Source organism: Melospiza georgiana, chromosome 5 (genome assembly GCF_028018845.1).
Source record: "Melospiza georgiana isolate bMelGeo1 chromosome 5, bMelGeo1.pri, whole genome shotgun sequence".
Lineage (NCBI taxonomy): Eukaryota > Metazoa > Chordata > Aves > Passeriformes > Passerellidae > Melospiza > Melospiza georgiana.
Window position 1 is genome coordinate 63374020 of NC_080434.1, and position 17777 is coordinate 63391796.

The 17777-nt window shown below is 41.7% G+C and overlaps 1 protein-coding gene across 1 annotated transcript; it reads left to right on the forward strand.

Moving 5' to 3' along the window:
- Positions 1 to 340: 340 nt before the first annotated feature.
- SMIM20 (small integral membrane protein 20) lies at positions 341 to 5914 on the forward strand. Its single transcript, XM_058024341.1, has 3 exons — positions 341 to 484; positions 4126 to 4182; positions 5468 to 5914. Exons 1-3 carry the CDS (start codon positions 376 to 378, stop codon positions 5503 to 5505), a joined length of 204 nt encoding a protein of 67 aa, XP_057880324.1. The 5' UTR covers positions 341 to 375; the 3' UTR covers positions 5506 to 5914.
- Positions 5915 to 17777: the final 11863 nt, after the last annotated feature.

Here is a 17777-nt window from a genome sequence, read left to right on the forward strand (position 1 = left end):
CTGCGCAGCTCCTTGGGGGCTCCTGGCAGCTCCGTACAGCAGGCGCCGGGCGGCGGCCCGGGAGGGATCCCCGCGCAGGGCCGCGCCCGCCCACTCCCTTGGTGGCTCCGCGGCGGCCCCCGCCCTCCCGGCTCGGCGCTGCGCTACCGGGACAGTCCCGGGCCGGGCCAGCTCCCGCTGTCGGGCGAGGCGCTTTAGGGCGGGGCGGCGGGACTGGGGCGCATCGTCTCGGGCTGCCCGGGCCGGGCTGACGGCGCGGCCGCAGCGGCCCCGTGCCCGCGCTGCGCCCCGCCGGCCGCACGGAGGCGCTCTCCCGGCGGGCCGGGCCGTGCCCCGGAAGGCGCCGCTCCGGCCCCGCTCCGTGTCCGCCCGGCCATGGCCGCGCTGTACCGCACCATCGGCATCTTCGGCGCCTTCGTGGCCATGGTGGGAGCCGCCTTCTACCCCATTTATTTCCGGCCGCTGCTGCTGCCCGAGGAGTACAGTGAGTCCGTGCGCGGGGGGAGCTGGCTGCGCCATGGCCCGGTCTGTGCCCGGGCTTGGGGGAATGCGGGACTGCTGCTCGGCGAGTGACTCCTTAGGGGCTTTCTGCTCGTCTAGGAGATACCTGAAAACTAAAATAATACAGCTCGCTGTTGCTCTTATTTCAGATTATTAGCCAGTACAACATCCTTTAGTTGCTCCTTAGAGGACTGAGACGCTGTTGAAGAAGTTGAGGTCAGAGAGATGGAGCCCCTCTCCCATGCAGAAAGGCTGTGAGAGTTGGGGTTCTTCAGCCTGGAGAAGAGAAGGCTTCAGAAAAACCTCGTAGAACACTTGAAGAGAGCTTGTAAGAAAGATGGGGCAGGCTTTTTAGTAGGCCCTGTTGCAATAGGACTAGAGGTAATAGTTTCAAACGAAACAGAGTAAATTCGGAGTAAATAGAAGGAATACATTTTTTATGATGGTGGTGGTGAGCCACTGGAACAGATTGCCCAGAGGAGTGGTGGGTTTTCCCATACCTGGAAACATTCAAGATCAGATTGGACAGGGCTCTAAGCAACTTGATCTAGCTGATGTCCCAGCTCAGTGAGGAGAGGTGGCATAGATGACCTTTAAAGGTCCCTTCCAGCCCAGACTGTTCAATGATTCTGTGAGCTGTTTGAGTTCTGTTTTCCAGCTGCCATTGAGAATCTAACTTAAAACTTGGCAGCCAGTTGTGATGATTTGCTAGAGCTGGTCTCAGTCTGCTGAGTCTGGAACTGACTCCTGAGGAAAATCCCACTTTCCTGCCAGGAAAACCTGCCAAGCCCCGAAGGCACCTGCAGCTCCAGGTGTGAAGCCTCAGCAGCTCCAGGCAGGTGCTCTGTGTTACTCCTCCTTGCCTTCTGTGAGATAGTGACAAAGGAAATGGGGGAAAAGTGGGGGGTACAAGCAGCCTTGCACCCCACTTTATTTTTTTACGAGACTAAGCAAGCCAAAAATATGAAGATATATGTGATTAATCTGCCAAGACAACTGAAGATTTCTAGGAAGGAAAAGAAAAATGGATAGCAAACTTAATGGTCTTATTGGAGGGGCTTTGGCCTTGCATCAAAATTTAACTTGCAAGCAAGTTTTTATTCAGGGATACTATGTAGGAATTGTAGTTTGTGAAACTTCCTACAATTATGTTTCCTACTCTGTGTTCCCTTTGAAAACATTATTACTAAATCTTTTTTGCTTATTCTATATTTTCCAAAAATACTGTATTTGAAATGTGTCTTGGCAGTAAGGAAAGGACAGAACTAGTGGAGCAATGTCCTCCTTTGTACTTGTGAATTATGTGAGTAGATGTTTCCTATCAGTTTAGGGATTTTTAATGTCTATTTAGGACATGGAATGAATTGATGCACAGTTGGCAAGTGCACAAACTTGTGATTTGATACCTGATTCTAAGCTTACTGCCTGGTGCTGAATCTCCATCTGATATCACCTTTATTCATTTCCAAGGAGCTTTTCTTGATCATCACTGCAGTATGAGAGGCACAAGCATTTGTTATCACAGTATTTGAGGCGAGACTGTGGACTACCACAGTTGTGGTGTTTGAACCCAAGTGTTTAGCCTTTGGAGTACAGAGGATTTTCTGAGTACAGTCAAGTAAGCTGTCTGACAACTTACGTAGAAGCTCCTGCCCTCTGTTGGCCTGAGCTCTGGGAGAATGCTCAGTATTTCTGTTTGGGGATGCTGTGTCCCCAAAGTTGGGTGTTCTGATTAGCATCACAGAATAATCATGCAAACGGCAAGAATGAATATTAGTTACCTGGAGTGACATTGAACCATGTAAACATGAAGTGCTATCTTTTCTTTCTTCACTCTTGTTTTTCTTGTGTATCTCCCAAATTCTATAGAAGTGAAGTACATTAGTTTTCTGGAAGAAGACTTTACTGCACGATTCTCTAGGAACTTTCAGAGAAGTTCCTAGCAATTTAACAAACAAGATGAAAGCTACTTGGAAAAATTGTATATAATCAAATTGTTGATATGAACTGTAAATTGTGCACAAAGGAGTTTGACCTAATTTTATATGGAAATGTTATAATTTTGTAGGGTTTTAGTACCTCAGTTGGTGGCTTTGCTGTTTCTAATATTTTCTTGTCAGTATCTAGCTTATCCAGTTTAGTGGCAATGATGAAACTTTGAGGCTGTCAGCACAGGCCTTTTCCACATGGATTAACTAAAACAAAGAGGGGCTTGACAGCTGCTCTTTGTGACATTTTCACAGATTTCCTGATTTTCTGAATTGTGAGACTGTTTCTTCCCCATCCTGTGAGGTGGCTCTCCTGTCACCAAGACTGAATCTTGTTCTTTTCTGGCTTACCTGTCTTCCAAGTTGTTTGCAGGCCCCACAGCAATCTCCCTACTGACTGTTCTGTGTCCTGTCTCTGTATTTATCATCTCTTACATTTTTGCACAGGTTTCTTTGCCTGACCAGTTAACAGCTCCTGCTGTTCAACCCAAGTGTGTCCCCAGAACTCTCAGATTGGTTCCCATTTTTCCTGCCTCTCTTCTAATCCAAGTTTCTACTCAAGACTGAATATCCTTTTCCTTCATGTCCTACAGGAAGTCTCCTTTGCTGCCCTAATCTATTCTGCTCTCCCTTTCTGGGTTTTGTGCCTTTTCCTTTGGAATTAGACAGGTCCCTGAGATTTTGTCTGCTAAAAAGGATGAAATGGAATTACCATGCTCAGTGGACAGAACTGGAGAGCCTGGATGTGCCTCTAGTGCCTGACCCCTTGCAAGGAGAATCAGTTACTGTGATACACTGCTGTCTCCAGTGGCATTAGGCTTGTACACAGACAGCCTGATAACATGTAGTGCCAGTGCATTCCCATTGGGATAGAATAATGAAAAATACCAGTTTAAAGGTGAGCTTAGTTCTGAGCTTCCTTTGGGAATGTGTACCCTGCAGGTTTTTAAAGGCCTCAGAAGTTCAGTGGTGGGGGCAAAAGGTGAATCCACCTGAGCTTTGACTTCCTGCTTCAGAGTAGCACCGTGGTGGTGAAGTGCATGACTGGAAATAGAAAAAAAGGAGGGGCATTTAGTAAGGGAAATAGTATAGTTTTCTCCATTTCTCTTTGTGGAAGTGGTTGAATCTTTCAAAGAAAAAAGAAAAGCCTGAGACAGGCCCGGTGTATGGGAAAATATCCCTCAGATGCTGAATTTCACAAAGTTTACAAGCAGTAATTTTGTAGGTGCTGTCATGAAATCCGTTTGCAAGAGCCTGAAAACGGGAGTTGGCCAAAAGAAAAAAAATATTTTGACTCATTTTATGTTGAGCATATTAATGAACTTCTAAAAGTACTAGTCATTCCTTAGGTGTTGACTAAGGAATGACTGGTGTTTTGGCATCTTTATTAAACAGTAGGCATTGTTTGAGGATGATTATCTTATTGTTCGTAATCTCTCAAAACAGACTAGCTATTGATTTCTCAGTGAGGTAGGAATACTATATTTGTATTCTGTAGGTAGATACTCAACAGAACTTTACTATGTAGCATCTCAAATTAATAAAATTTTCAAGATTATTTTATTAGGTGCAATCAAGATATCTGGTCTTTTCTTTTTTTTTTTTTTAGTAGTGTCCTTTCTGTTCTGTTTTCCAGAGAATGAGCAGTCAATAAACCGAGCTGGTATTGTTCAAGAGGATATTCAGCCTGCAGGTACACTTGATTTATGTGTTTGCATCAGTTGTTTTAAAGACTCTCTTGAAGTACGGCCACAGTATTTGTATGGATTTAAATAATACAGTGAAGAATACATTCAGTGAAAACATATTTAATGAACTTGCCATTAAATTATTTTTTCAGGCTAATTCCTCACTGAAAAGCTACAGTTTTAATGAAACTCATCATAAAGTGACTTAACTGGCCAAATAAGTTGCAGAGTATCTGTTGTCTTCGCACTTTGTTAAACAGAGGCCAGTTTCCACTTCTGAACCAGCTCAGAGTGAGCAAGAACCATGGATTGGCTGAGCTGTAGCTATGAAAAGCAATGTTGCACCCTAATTTTGTGGAATACCAAACTGCTGGAACACAGTTCATCAGCACTTTGGCAGTGCCTTCTGGCTTCATGGGTGGATGGGCCATGCAGAAGTCCACTACATGCGAAGGAAAATTTGGAATGCAGTGCTAATAGCTTTTGGATCCTTGCTGCTGACAGTGGAAGGCTTAGAAAAGCATGTGAGGGAAGTAAAATTCAAGTATAGCAGACTATCCTTGGTAGTTCATTTTTTTATAATGTTAAATGGTTTGTCTACTCAAGGCTGGCATTTCTTGATTAAAGATGTGAGAGTGCCTGTCTTGATGAAACATGTAATATATGAATATGTTAAAGGATATTTTTGTTTTTGAGAAAGCCTAACATCAGCAGCAGGTGAAAATCAAACAAGATTAAAGCCATGACCTTATTACATGCATTGGTTAGATCATTACTGCAGGACTTGCTTTCCAGGGAAGTGGGGGAAATGCTGAAGAGAAGTGGGGTGAAATAGAGGTCTTGTAAACCTTTCTTTTTTACTAAACATTCAAGAGGACTAGACTGGCTCATTTATCCAAGATGCAGGTACTTAATGACCAGTTCTTCTTAGTGTAAATTCTCCTTTTCATCTGAATTTAGCTGCTGATAAGTTACAAAATCCATTAGTTGAAAAGGAAACCTGGACAAATTTAAGTGTAAGGTGCAATTCTAAATGATCCAACAATTTTAGAACACCTTACCTATGAATGTCATAGATTTTTCCATTATCTGAAGTTTAAGATCAAGATGAGGTTGTTTTTCTATATATTTTTGTAAGTTTAAGCAGAGGTGAAAATTCAGTGCAGAAATTGTTGGCTTCTTTCATTATTTGTAATACCCAAAGCTGGAGTAGCAGACCCGTTTTGTTTTTTTTTTTTTCTCCAACATTCTAAATTATCAACTGCTGCTATTCTGATGTTTGATTTGTAGGGTTAAAAGTGTGGTCGGATCCATTTCGAAGAAAGTAATTGGCAGCTGGGTGGATTGCAGAACTGAAGATGGATGTCTTCAGCTGCTTCTTCTTTCACTGAAGTGTGTCTTTAGGTATTGCTGGAGCAGAATTCTGAATATGCTGTGTGGGCACATGAGGAGCAACAAAGGCTACTGGTTGGAATCCCAAGAGATGCTAGTTTTAAAACATGCTAGTTTTGAGAGAGAATGCTGGTGCATAGCTCACAGACTGTTAGAAAGCTGAATGATTATTGATTATAGAAATGAAATATTTATTTCCTCGAGAAAAGGAAAAAGGGTTTTCTTCTAATCTGTACACTTAGAATTATGGATAGAGTAAATCATGCAGACTGCTGCAATTTCCTCCCTAGTTTGAAAGTTACAACATGGTGAATGTAAATTTGTACATTAAAAAATTGAAACCAATTTGTGCTTTTTTTCATTGTTTTGCAAGTGTGTGTGGAAGGTACCTTGGCTGCCTGCCGGTGTGTCCCCCTGGTCATTCTTACTCCTGCTCCTCCAGTGGACGAGGGGAGTAAACAGAGTAACAGAGCTCGTGGGTCTGGATAAACACAAGGACATTTCTTACCAGTTACTTTTGTAGGCAAAACAGAGTCAACTTGGAGAAAATTAATGTAGCTAAGTAAGTAGAATTATGACACACAACATTTTAAAGGTCATTGCAGGATGCTGTATGCTTTGAAAAAGTATGGGCAGAGTCTTATTCCTAATGTTAGCAGATGTTTGTCATCTTTTTGGATGTCACACACTTCTGTTGGGACAACAGATGAAAGACTCCATGTTTACAGTGTTACTTTCCAAACTCTATCCTGCTACTTGCTATTCTATTTCTACCTGTCTTTGTCATTACTCTCCCACTCAGACACACCTCTCCTCCTATGATTCAGTTTTTATTTAGTCTTCTATTATCACTCTAAGCATTAGGATACTTTCTGTTTGCCCGCTGGGAAAATGTGGCCGTGTTTGATTCCTTTGGGTTCTCAGGTCATTTTGGATGATGGTTGCAGCCAGAGTGAGTGTACCCATTCAGTGTAGGGATCATAGATTGGTTTGGGTTGGAAGGCACCTTAAAGCTCATCTAGTTCTGGTGCCTTGAGAGGCTGCCTGGAAGAGAGTCTAGACAGAGTTAAAGGAATAAAGTAGGTATTTATTAAAAGGCCTTCAAAGGATACACCTTGGGCAATACAAGAGCCTGGCTGTGGCTCCACCCAAGATGGATTCCTGGTCTGAGTTTTCACACTTTTATAAGTTTTGGTCAATTTACATATTGGGGTTAATTGTCCAATTATATCTTCAAGTTATGAAGTCCCATCCTCCCAAATTGCTTTCTTCAATTTGCTGTTGTTTATAATTTTTGGGCCTGAAGCTGTAACAGTGTCCTTGGTTCTCAGGCTGGAAAAGGATTGTTTTGTCTAACTAAACTGTGAAGAGAACTTGCTAACACTTTATATGCAGTTCAGAGTTATACTAAATCAGTACAGAATCTGGAAAATATGAAAGCTAAATCTTAGAGCATTGGTTCCAACCCTGCTGCCATGAGCTGGGACACCTTCCATTAGACCAGGCTGTCCAGGGCCCCATCCAGCTTGGCTTAGAACACTTCCAGGCATCCACAGCTTCTCAGAGCTACCTGTTCCAGTGCCTCATCACCCTCACAGTGAAGAACTTTATATCTCATCTACACCTACCCTCTTTCAGTCTGAAATTTCATTATATGGGACAGTGCAACATTGTCACAAAGCTAATTCAGTGTTAGCTGTGAAAAGAAGAATAGAGCTGAAAAAGAAGTTTTTATAATTTAAACCTTTCTTCAGTGAGACTGCAGAAATCAGGGAGCCGTAGGTTTTTTGTTTTCTTGAACAAAACATTCATGAATGAGACCATTTCAGCAAAGCTCTTTCATGTAAAATACCTCCTCAGTGAAAATAAAACATTGCTGAAATGCAGATACTCTATCTATAACTGACAAGCTGCAAACCAAAGATTTTCCAGCGAATGTGGGAATTTCTCCATTATGCACCTTCTGTCACTTGGTGACACAAATGCTTAAAAATCATATATCATGGTAGTGTGGAACCATCAGTATAAATGATGTGACACAGAATGGGAAATTACTTAGTTTGGGGTTAAGAGATAAGACAATCTCTGCTACTCATTTACTTTGTGAAGTTGAGCAATTTGCTGAGTCTGGATCTTGCCTAGAAAAATGTTGGATGGCTTCTGAGCAGTGGCTGCTGGTGGCAGGTACTGAGCTTTTTGCCTTCGTATTACCTAAATTTTGCAAAACATTTGAGTACCTGAAGTCAGTTATTTAGCATTTATGGAACTAAACATGTTTGTTGGTCGTGATCACTAATTCCTTCTGGAGCAGAAAAGCTTGGTAAGTTTTGTAATTGCCAATTTGTACAGAATTTACAGCAGTTTATATCAGTTGAGCACTACTGAAGTGAATCTAAACTCTAAAAATAGTGTACATTGGTATTAATGAGCATCACTTCCCATTCATGTTCCACCTAATGAAGTGGGCTGATGGACCATGGCTTTAAAGCATTAGGATAGTCAATGTCTTTTTCAGATTTTTGCTATTCTGTCTGCATAAAACTGTGAAGCCAACAAGGTATGTACTCCAACAATTATCCAGAATTTACACTGAAATGTTCTGATTGCTCTGGCATGTGCCAGTCCCTGGAGACTTGCCCAATTCTCCTGTGTTAGGTTCTAGTCCTGCAGCTGCCTTTGAGACAATGCTTTGTTCTGCTCATGGATGCTTGACATAAGCCCCTTCTTTCAGGAATCAATGATAAGTGAAGTTCAATGTAGTGAACTCTGCTCTCCAGGACTCTTACCTTGCTCTGGAAGTAAGAGTTCTTTACTACTTTCATAACCTCCAACTACTATTAATTTGGTGATTGGGAGGGAATAGGCCTGCATTCTGCAGAGCAACTGAATTTGGTAGTTTGGGGCAAGTTGTTCTGATTGTTTCGATAAAAATGCCTTCTTAGAATGTTTTTAAAGCAGTTATCTCTACCCTGTTACATGAATGCATTTTGCTTATTTATTATAGCTGGATGGTGAACAGCAAATAAATACACCTTCATCCCTTGAAGGACTGAAGGAAAGTTTGAAACAGTGGTTTAACATCCCAAGAGAAATTGGTTGTACTAGGTTTTGGTCTGTTGCATACTGATGTTTTGAAATTATTAAATCTTGTACCATAAAGAGCAAATCTAGCATTTTAGACTAAACACAGCTTTGTTTTGAAGCACTGCAGATTGTTGACAATGTAATGAAACCCTCAAGTACAAACACATGAGAAGGAGTAAATATGGCAAAAGATATGGGCAAATTGCCAGATTATACACATGTGGGAGAAGGAACGATCTCAGTAAATGAGTATCATATTCAGCAAGAAAAATCCCATGGGATGTTGAAAAAGTCAAGTGGGATTTTTCTTGCCGAATATTGTAATTATTGCTTGAGATTATTCCAAATGATGGGAGGGGATTTTTTATCTGTGATACTCAAAGCACATCAAATAGCTTCCAGTTATCATGAATTTTACTCTATGTATGCCCTCCTATGAAAAAACAGCCCAGAAGAAGCAATTCTCATATTTTGCTCTTTTCTAAACCAAATTAAAGCATGTGTTTTCCCTTCTTGCAGTCTATCAATAATTAACTACTCATTTTCTTTCTATTGTGTACATTCCTACTGACCTTCATGTTAACATGCAGATGCAGCAGTAAATGAAAAGCTGTATTGGCTTTTTCTGTAGTGCCACACAACCCAAAAAGTATGTTTGCTTGTGGAAGGAAAATATTCTCCAGCTTCTTAGAAAGTGCTGTGGAATATACACTGTTTCTGTGTGTGGACAATTTGCAAGAGGTGAGAGCAAAACACAAAGTTCAGGTCAAAGCTTAGGTCGGACTGTGGTCCGAGGTCCCTCTCTCCATCGTGCAGACTGTGTGGGCCTTGCAGGAAAAATGGTGCAGTGTTTAAGGCACTGCCTTGGAAAATAGGACTGATGTAGTCAGTTCCATATTCCACCACGCTTTTGTCTGGCAGCAGGTAAGTAATTTGAGCTTCAGTTCCATCTGTGAAATAGCCACAGGTAGTGATCCCCTTCTTTGCAATTGAAGGTAAATACAGAAGTGTGGGGTTTTTTGATGCTCTAGAGAACATTTCTTGTCTGAGAAGTTTTCTTCAAGGTTAGGAAAAGTTGGTCTGAATTTGTGTGAGAATCAGATATTTTGGTTCCAGAAATTTAAAATGTTTTGAAGAATCTTTTCCAAAAGAAAATTACAATGAAATTTCCCAGATCTTCATACTGCTGAAATACTATGTTCTGAGAATAGAAATTTTATATTTTGGGAGGCAAACAGAAAATTCATCTGTTTTTCACAATACTAATATTTTTTGGAAGAACTGCAAATATGAGTGAGTTGAAATTCAACCGAATGTGAGTGTTTTGTACAGATATACAAAAAAAGCAGAAAATTGGTCAGCTTATTTTGGCGGCCCAGCTGCCTCAGCAATTTTTTGAGATTCAGCAATTTTCAATATTTTAAGTTGCTATTTCCTTTGTTTTCTGTAACAATGAGTACTCCCTTCTGACCTTGGCATGCCAAAAAAGCAACTGTAATCCTTCCAAGAGTTACAGGTGCTAAGTGGAGGAGACTGGGGCACAGTGAAAGGAGATGAGAAAAAACTTGAGATACTGCTGGGAAGAGTGTTCCTCCTGTAGCCCCAGAGGAGCTCTTGGAAGTGGAGTGGTGGGTATGGAGAGGTGACAGCATTCAGTTGAGGGGGAGCATGAGGAACACAGGACATAAATCCATTGGCATCTACAGCCATTGTGGGCTCTGCAGCTCACAGAGCAATTTGGGACACCTCTTGACCTCTTTTCTGTTTCCTCCCCAGCAGATTGGAAGTAAACCTTTATAAAGAAAGTTCCTAGGCAAGACAAAGTTATAATGAGAAGAGAGCATCTGAGGAGGAATTGTATAGCTGTCCTTTGCTCTAGCTTACCTTAAGAGGCCAAATATCACAGAATCATTTGTGCTGGAAAGGACCTCATGCTGAAAAGTGTCTTTCAGGCCCCAGGTTGCAGGGAAGGTGCCTCCTCTCAGCTTCTTTCCATAATTCAGAAGGATGAGTATCAGCAATGCCACTCAAGGCTGGAGAATAAGGTATTCCCTTTGCTTCAGAAATTCCTGTGGGAGGAGTTCCCAGCAACCCACAAGTGGATGGCTCAGGTGCAATGTAGGAATGTATTCTTCAACTCTGAATGAAGAGAAACCACTATGGATATAACCAGAAGTATTTGCTCCCTTATCTATTCTATATGAATTTTTGGGTGCCAGTGATTGTGGAAGCCAGCTCTAGACCCATAACTCCTCACATCTACATAAATGAGGAAGGTTCATACAAGAACTGTAACTTGTGCCATTTCTGGATGAACAGTACCATTAGGAGTCCTCTGAAGCCTGGAAAGCAGCTAATCTTAGTATCCTCACTGTCTGCTTCTGTCTTCCTCTGGTTCTTACAGTTATCCTGTGAGTGGCTGATGAGGGCTTGCTGGATGTTCCATATAGCAAATTTCTTATGGTTCAATCCAAAATCCCATGTCCCACCTAAAAACTTTTGGGACATTTCTATTCTTTGCATGTTCTGTATGTTTTTAATATGGGTTGTGTGATTTTGTGGCCTGTCTGCCTACCTCTCTGTGCTTCTGGATCAAAGCAACAATGCCAGTAACACCACGAAATGAAGGAGCCTGTAAGGAGCTGTGAGGATCTGAGTGACACATTCCCATACATGAAGTCTGGCAATCCTAGCAATATGTCTCAGAGTTCCTCCTGGTTGCTTTCAGTTGGTAAGCTTTTGGTTCATTGCAAAAACTTGCTATTCCTTATTGCACTCAGCAGTTACATTTTGTCCCATAGCTACTATTCCAGCTACTCTTTTGCTCTGACGTTGCTTCTCAAGTTGTTTAATCAGAAAATTTCATTAGTATACTTCGAGTTTTGTGCCAAACAGTTATGTTAAATTTGTCCTGGGACAGTCTTTTGAGGAATGCCACCAGTAAAATCCATCCATGCCAATGACTTTCTGTTTGTCATTTCTGCTTTTAGCTACTTTCATGTTTGGCTCACAGTTCTTGCAGCTACTAATTGTTTCCCATGTGACATCATTCCAAATGCTTTGCTAAAGTCCAGAGGGAATATATCCCCTGAATTTTTGTCAGGTTGACAAGCTGGTTACCTGATTAGGTAATACAAGTAATACTTTGACATATTCTACTATGGGACTTTTCACTGTCCCCACTTTTCTTTATGTCACAGTTTGCTATGATTCTTGTGTACTTTTCTGGAAAGAAGAACAGGTAGACAGATGTTTTCCAAGGAAGTACCTGGACATTCTCATACTCCATCTGTTTGAATGCATTGTGATGCACATAAAAATAACCATTCTGTTAGAAGTACCTAAACATTGGAGAGTGACCTGCCTCCCCAGTCCAGGCAGGAAGGAGAGATGCTTGCTGCTATCAGTTTATTTCAAAAGCTCAGAAGTTACTAATCATCCTGTCTTTTGTCACTGATTATTGACTCATAAGAACCAGGCTTGGCTAATAGAAAATTGCTGTAAATAGTACAAGAGCACAAGGATGGATTTATTTAGTCAGAAAAACCATCACTCATCAGACTTGAAGAAGAGGAAAGGCAGTGGTCAAGTCCAATTGACAAAATGTGGTTAAGTGAATTGTCACATCTGCATTCATTAGCAAAATTATTTAGGGGGGGTGCAAAAGCGTTCACACCCAGTTCTGGTTTCCACAGGTCATTGGGTGCCTGTTGCCTAGAAAGGCTCTGACAAGGCAGGCATGCCAACCAGATAATGACTGCTGTGAAGAACATAAGAAGTTTCCCTTTGCTTCAATTCTTTGGAATCACAGAAGAGACACAGATAAAGGTAAAAATATAATTTTTCAATTGTGCCACCGGTTTTAGTTGAGTGATGCAGATGGCACTTTGTGATTCATTTGTGAAGTGTCACTTCCTTTGGGAGCTACTTGGATTATGATCTGTATGCCCTGTTGGATCCTAGAAACTCTAAAGATGTCTTTATCCCATTTCATGCCCTATTTACCATCAGTCACTCTGCCCAGCCTTTTTCAGGAATATTCCTGTGATGGTATGATCTAGCTAAAATTCAGAAGAGCAAAAGATGTTTTGTTTGTGTTATTTTCTGTCTTCCAAGATAAAATTAGTTGGCATGCAACTTTCTGTTGAAACTACCATGAATCTTCACAACCAAGTTCTAATTCTGGCCCTAAATCTATGGAAAGTTTCTCATCTTCTAGATGATTTTTTCCACCTATGTTTGCAGGCAGACAGTTCCAATACCAGAAGTGTCCGTGTTAAGTGGTCTGCTGGTAGTACAGAAATGCATAACCACAAACCAGTTTCATTCCAAAGAGACATTTAGGACTGCCTTGCTTAGGAACATGGCTCTTACGGCCAATATCTACAACAGATAGGAGGCTTCAACCACTTAATTCTTTCAGGAGTCAGCAATTTTGTCTCCTCTGCAGTTTTTGAGATAAATCAAGGAAAAAATTGTAGTTCCTATTTACAGTATAGCAATTTTCTTCACTCTGTCCTGAAATAAATCCTAAGCAGGGCTATCAGATCCCAATTATCTGAAAATAACTTCTGGAATTTTCAGGACTGTTTTCTGGGTAAATAGCATCCTTTGAAATGAAGAACTTATGAAATTGTACCTCTAATGTATACAAGAGGTATGATAATATTTATGTCTGCTTTGTTAATTTTACCTGGATGGACATAGGAGTCTTACCCTCTGCTCTCTAGTGTTAGTTGATGTGTTGACTATCCTGTTACCATTTAACTTTTCTTCCTGAAACACAGCAGGGGACAGCCCTTAAAATCATCTGCATATTACAAGTATGTATTCTTTATGGACAGCTTCTTATGAATATTTCTGTGTTGAATGCTAGCTGTTATGTTCAAAGTCTTCCTCTTCATTCTCATGGCTTTACCATCTTGTATCATTGTAGAAAACATCACAGGGATACTTCATATACAATAAGGAATACATACACTTATATTTGCAGATTCTGGATATCTGGGGAAATATTATGTTTAGTAAAATAGTTGCTGTATATTTGGTGTTGTAGAAAATGACAGGGAGCTTCTGAAGAGGAATTATGCACAGGAAAGGATATCCTTGCCTAAAACAAAGTGAAAGAACAATCCCACAAGTCTTCTCTGAATGTTAGGCATCTGTCCAGTGTTTTTCCACTGTGTTTGCATTGCATTGATCACAAGAGTCATCAAAAATCTTTGCCAGGATTTTATTAATTCTAATTAAACCCCCAGTCCAAAATCTGAGGTCTTTCCATTGTTTCTTCACAGATGTGCTGTCTCAAAAGCAGTCATATCACAAAATCGCAGACTATCCACTGGAAATTACACTTGGAGATCATCTAATCCAATTGCCTGCTCAAAGCAGGGCTAACTCCGGAGTCAGATCAAGGTGCCAAGGATTATTTGGTGTGAAGGTGTCTCAGGATTATGTGCTGTCTTGTAGCTAGTTCCTCAAGTTTAGGTAAATCAGTTCACAAGATCACTATTTCTGGGAGCACTGCAGAATCAGTACCTACTTGTCTGAAGTGTAGGTGGAACTATCATCATGTGTGTTGGTGCAAAGCTTGTTAGAATATACCAGGGACTATGGTATTGATATCTGTGGACTTAACATGCCTTCCCTGAGAAAAAACATCCTTACAGTGATTCAAGAATTCACCTTTGTCCCTTTTCTGTGCAGTATTTAGATGCCATAATAAAAAGTGCTAGGGTAAGTATCCATTCTCTCTTGCGGGCACCAACACTGGGGTCTGCATGCCAGTGCTGGATTCATCTGTCTTGCCAGGAGGCTCCATTCAGCCTGCAGTGTTTTTAAGGAAGTGGAAGGTCATGGTGAAGTCTCAGGGCCTGTTCAATGAACATTCTCGTTCAAAGCAAGAAAATCTTGAGAGCTCAATTTGCTTTTCCCACTGCAGATGAAGGAATGGGCTCCTAGTGAAAGTATGGATGGAACAGGCTTTCAAAGAGGTGTTTAGAGAGGGGAAGTGAGGAGCTATTTCTGGGTGAACTGGTCAGCCATACTCCCTTTTGAAGGCTCACACTGACAGAAGGGCTTTGGCAGTGGGAAGGCAGCCATGCAGTGGGGCATGAGTGGGAGTCACATCTCTCTGCACCCAGCAGAGCAAGAGCCACATGGTTGTGCAAGCTCACCAGCAAAGGAAGGGGGGCTGCTCAGCCCAGCCCAGTGCCCAATAAGAGAATTATCCCTCCAGTACACCTCAAACAGTCCACACCATATATTGGTCTTCAGCCTAGTCAGTACTTCTAGTTCTCTAAAGGAGTGCTACTAACATTTGGAAAGTCTCTGCACACAAGGTCTTTCCAAACACTCCTCTCTCATTTCCCTTGGGCTGGAAATCATTTCAGATCTGCCAGCTGGTGCTCAGCCCCTGGGCTGATTCCAGCACCTGTGCCTAGTTTTATGTCCAAGTGAGCTGGCTGAGCCCGTGGGACATTACAGTGTGGCCTGATGCAGGTGGCGCTTGGAAAGTGCTGCCTGACTTCTGCCAGGAGGAGCAAAGCAACAGCGTCTGACCTGAGTGGTGGCAAAGCAGTGATTTCCAGTTCCTTCTGATGTTTGTTTCTTGGTGAGTGAGTGACATTTTTAAGAATATTTTTAATGCTTGTAGTAGTAGCAAGAAGTTGCTTTGCATGTTTCTTTTGTCTTGAATGTTACTGTATCTGCTGCTAAAGATATAGTTACCGTGCACTCCAGAAGAACCCCCAAAACAGGGACTAGTCAGCTGGATAATTGCCTACTCCCAAGGCTCTAGATGTAGAGTGAAACTTCTCATTTGGTATTTTCTGGACTGCTTATTTTCCAGTGAAACAAATTTTCTTTTTATATAAAATACGTGGTTCAGTCTCTAGAGAGCCCTGTCTTTGTCTTCTTCTTGTGCATTATTCTTATTACTAAATAAAAAAAAAATGAAACAAAACCCTCAAAACAGAGCAGTAACCTAAGTTCACAGCTGAGGAATGTAGACTTTCTTCCCAGGAAAAAGTTAATAGGAAACACAAATTGAATTTAGTTCTGTTAAGTAACTAAGAAAATTCTTTTAGAGAGCAGTGCTATGTTTTGCTCCTCAAAGGTATTGTATGTAATTAGCATAATTAGTTATGAAGTTATTCACAATGAGGAACAAGTATGTTTCATTCACCTTATTTTGCAAAAAGAAAAAAAAAAGGGTCCTCAATCTGCCAAGTGCAACATAAATAAGAATTGAGGATTGTTTCCGAGCACTGAAAATGGGCAGAGATGGGAAGTTGTGGGATAAGGATTGTCTCATGTACAGTGATGGCAACAGTGAAAGAAAGCATAAATGGTTTATTTGCAGTCATCATTGTAGCTTTCAGTTAGAGCCTGGTTTATATTCAAAGCTCTTGCCAGACATTTGCTTTTGCAGTTTCAAGATTATTTATCAGCTTGGATTGACAAAATAAGCTTGGGGCCCATGATGTAAGTCAGATGTCTAAATCTGGTTTTGCATAGGGAACAGAGTGGGTTTTTCCCAGCCTAATAAGCCAGGACTTGGTCTGTCAAAGGTGTCTGCTATGAGGACTAGAGAATTAATGAAGTCTGACCCTGGTCTGTTGAGGTTGTTTTTGAGAGCAGCACTACTCTGTGGCCATTAAAAATGGGCCAGCATCCTTTCAGTGTCTTTCTTCAGCAGGGCTGCCTCTTTGACAGCTGTCTGCTATGGCTCCTTTTCCAGCAGCTTCCACATGGCCAGCTGCTCTCAGGGGGTCCTCCCAGCACAACAGGATTGAAGCTCAGGGAGCTAAATGTTGTGCATCCTCTCAGGAGCGAGGAATCCTGAGCTGTTAGGAGTTATATTTCTCTGGGTGGGTCTTCATGCACAGAGAGTTGCGCATGAATTCACAAGCCCAGGCAGAGTTGGCACCTGTTTACTCATGAGTAAATACTGGTCTTTCTTCTACTACTTAGTATCTTATAGGCTGAAGAATTGAAGTAATCTTAGGCGGTGCTACTTGTACCTTGCAGTTGTACCTACCTTGCAACTGTACCTACAGTTCCTTGCAGATGAGGAATTATTGAGGAAGTCAGATGAGCTTAGATACAGAACTCCAAAACTCCTGCTCTTGAGGAAACCAGCTTGCACTGCAGGCAGTTCTGGGCACTGCCTGTAGCCCTCACCTCTGTGCACTGTCCCAGGTGACACCTCAGCTGCCGGCTGATTGCTTCCCCTGATGTCTAGTGTGGAGTAGAAGTATGCTAAGTGGCTGTGTGCCTGTGAGGAACCTCTCAGCAGGCTTGTGATGCTCAGAGAGGCTCAGAGGGCCCTCAGGACCTGTCTTCAGTGGGTTATCCTTGCAGATACTTCTGGATACTGACAGTATTTCTTTTACCTCAGTCACTGGATAACTGGGATGTTAGAATATACATGCTTCAGCTGAAAAAACCTCTTGGCCCTTTTTTGTGACCTCTAGGAATGTCATCTAGAAATGGATCCCAGCTTACACTGCAATTGTGAGTTTGTGCAAACATTTGCACCAAGGCACTGTAGTCTGTTTTTTTTGCATTATAGAGTTTGGACTTGAGTGATTTCTGAAACATTTGAGCATCCCCTCAAGGCAAAACTCATCAGAAATATACTTCTGGAAGGGGGCTAAGCAAACCTTTTGTGATGATCCTCAGAGTAGTGCATGTGCTTGATGAAATTTCATGTACAACCCATCATTTGGTTTACCACCAGGTCTAGATCTACTGCCAATGATTTCTTTCCCTATCTGGTATAGAAATGATACATTTAAATGTAGTTATAATTGCTTCTCAGATTTATCCCCTGAGTTGAATGAGCCTCAGTGGGGATGGGATGTTGTTCCTCCTTTACAGTGTATTGTTGTATTCTTGTTGTATTCATATTTCTCAAGTCCCATACCTTCTCTCAATGTTTGGCTGCGTGTTCGTCCTCACACAGGGTCACCAGTTGTTGTATTCTTGTTGTATTCATGTTTCTCAAGTCACATACTGCACCAAACTGTTCTTCTCTGCAGCACAGCTCTTCATGTGTCTTCTCAGAGGCTCCTCCTGGGCTCTTGACCCACCCCTTTTTATTCCAGTTACCTTCACGAGC

Bases quoted from the DNA above. Each gene is read 5' to 3' on its own strand.
- SMIM20 (XM_058024341.1), top strand. From the start codon at position 376: ATGGCCGCGCTGTACCGCACCATCGGCATCTTCGGCGCCTTCGTGGCC. The intron at 485-4,125 runs GTGAGTCCGTGC...TCTGTTTTCCAG, and splicing joins GCTGCTGCCCGAGGAGTACA to AGAATGAGCAGTCAATAAAC. The intron at 4,183-5,467 runs GTACACTTGATT...TTTGATTTGTAG, and splicing joins AGAGGATATTCAGCCTGCAG to GGTTAAAAGTGTGGTCGGAT.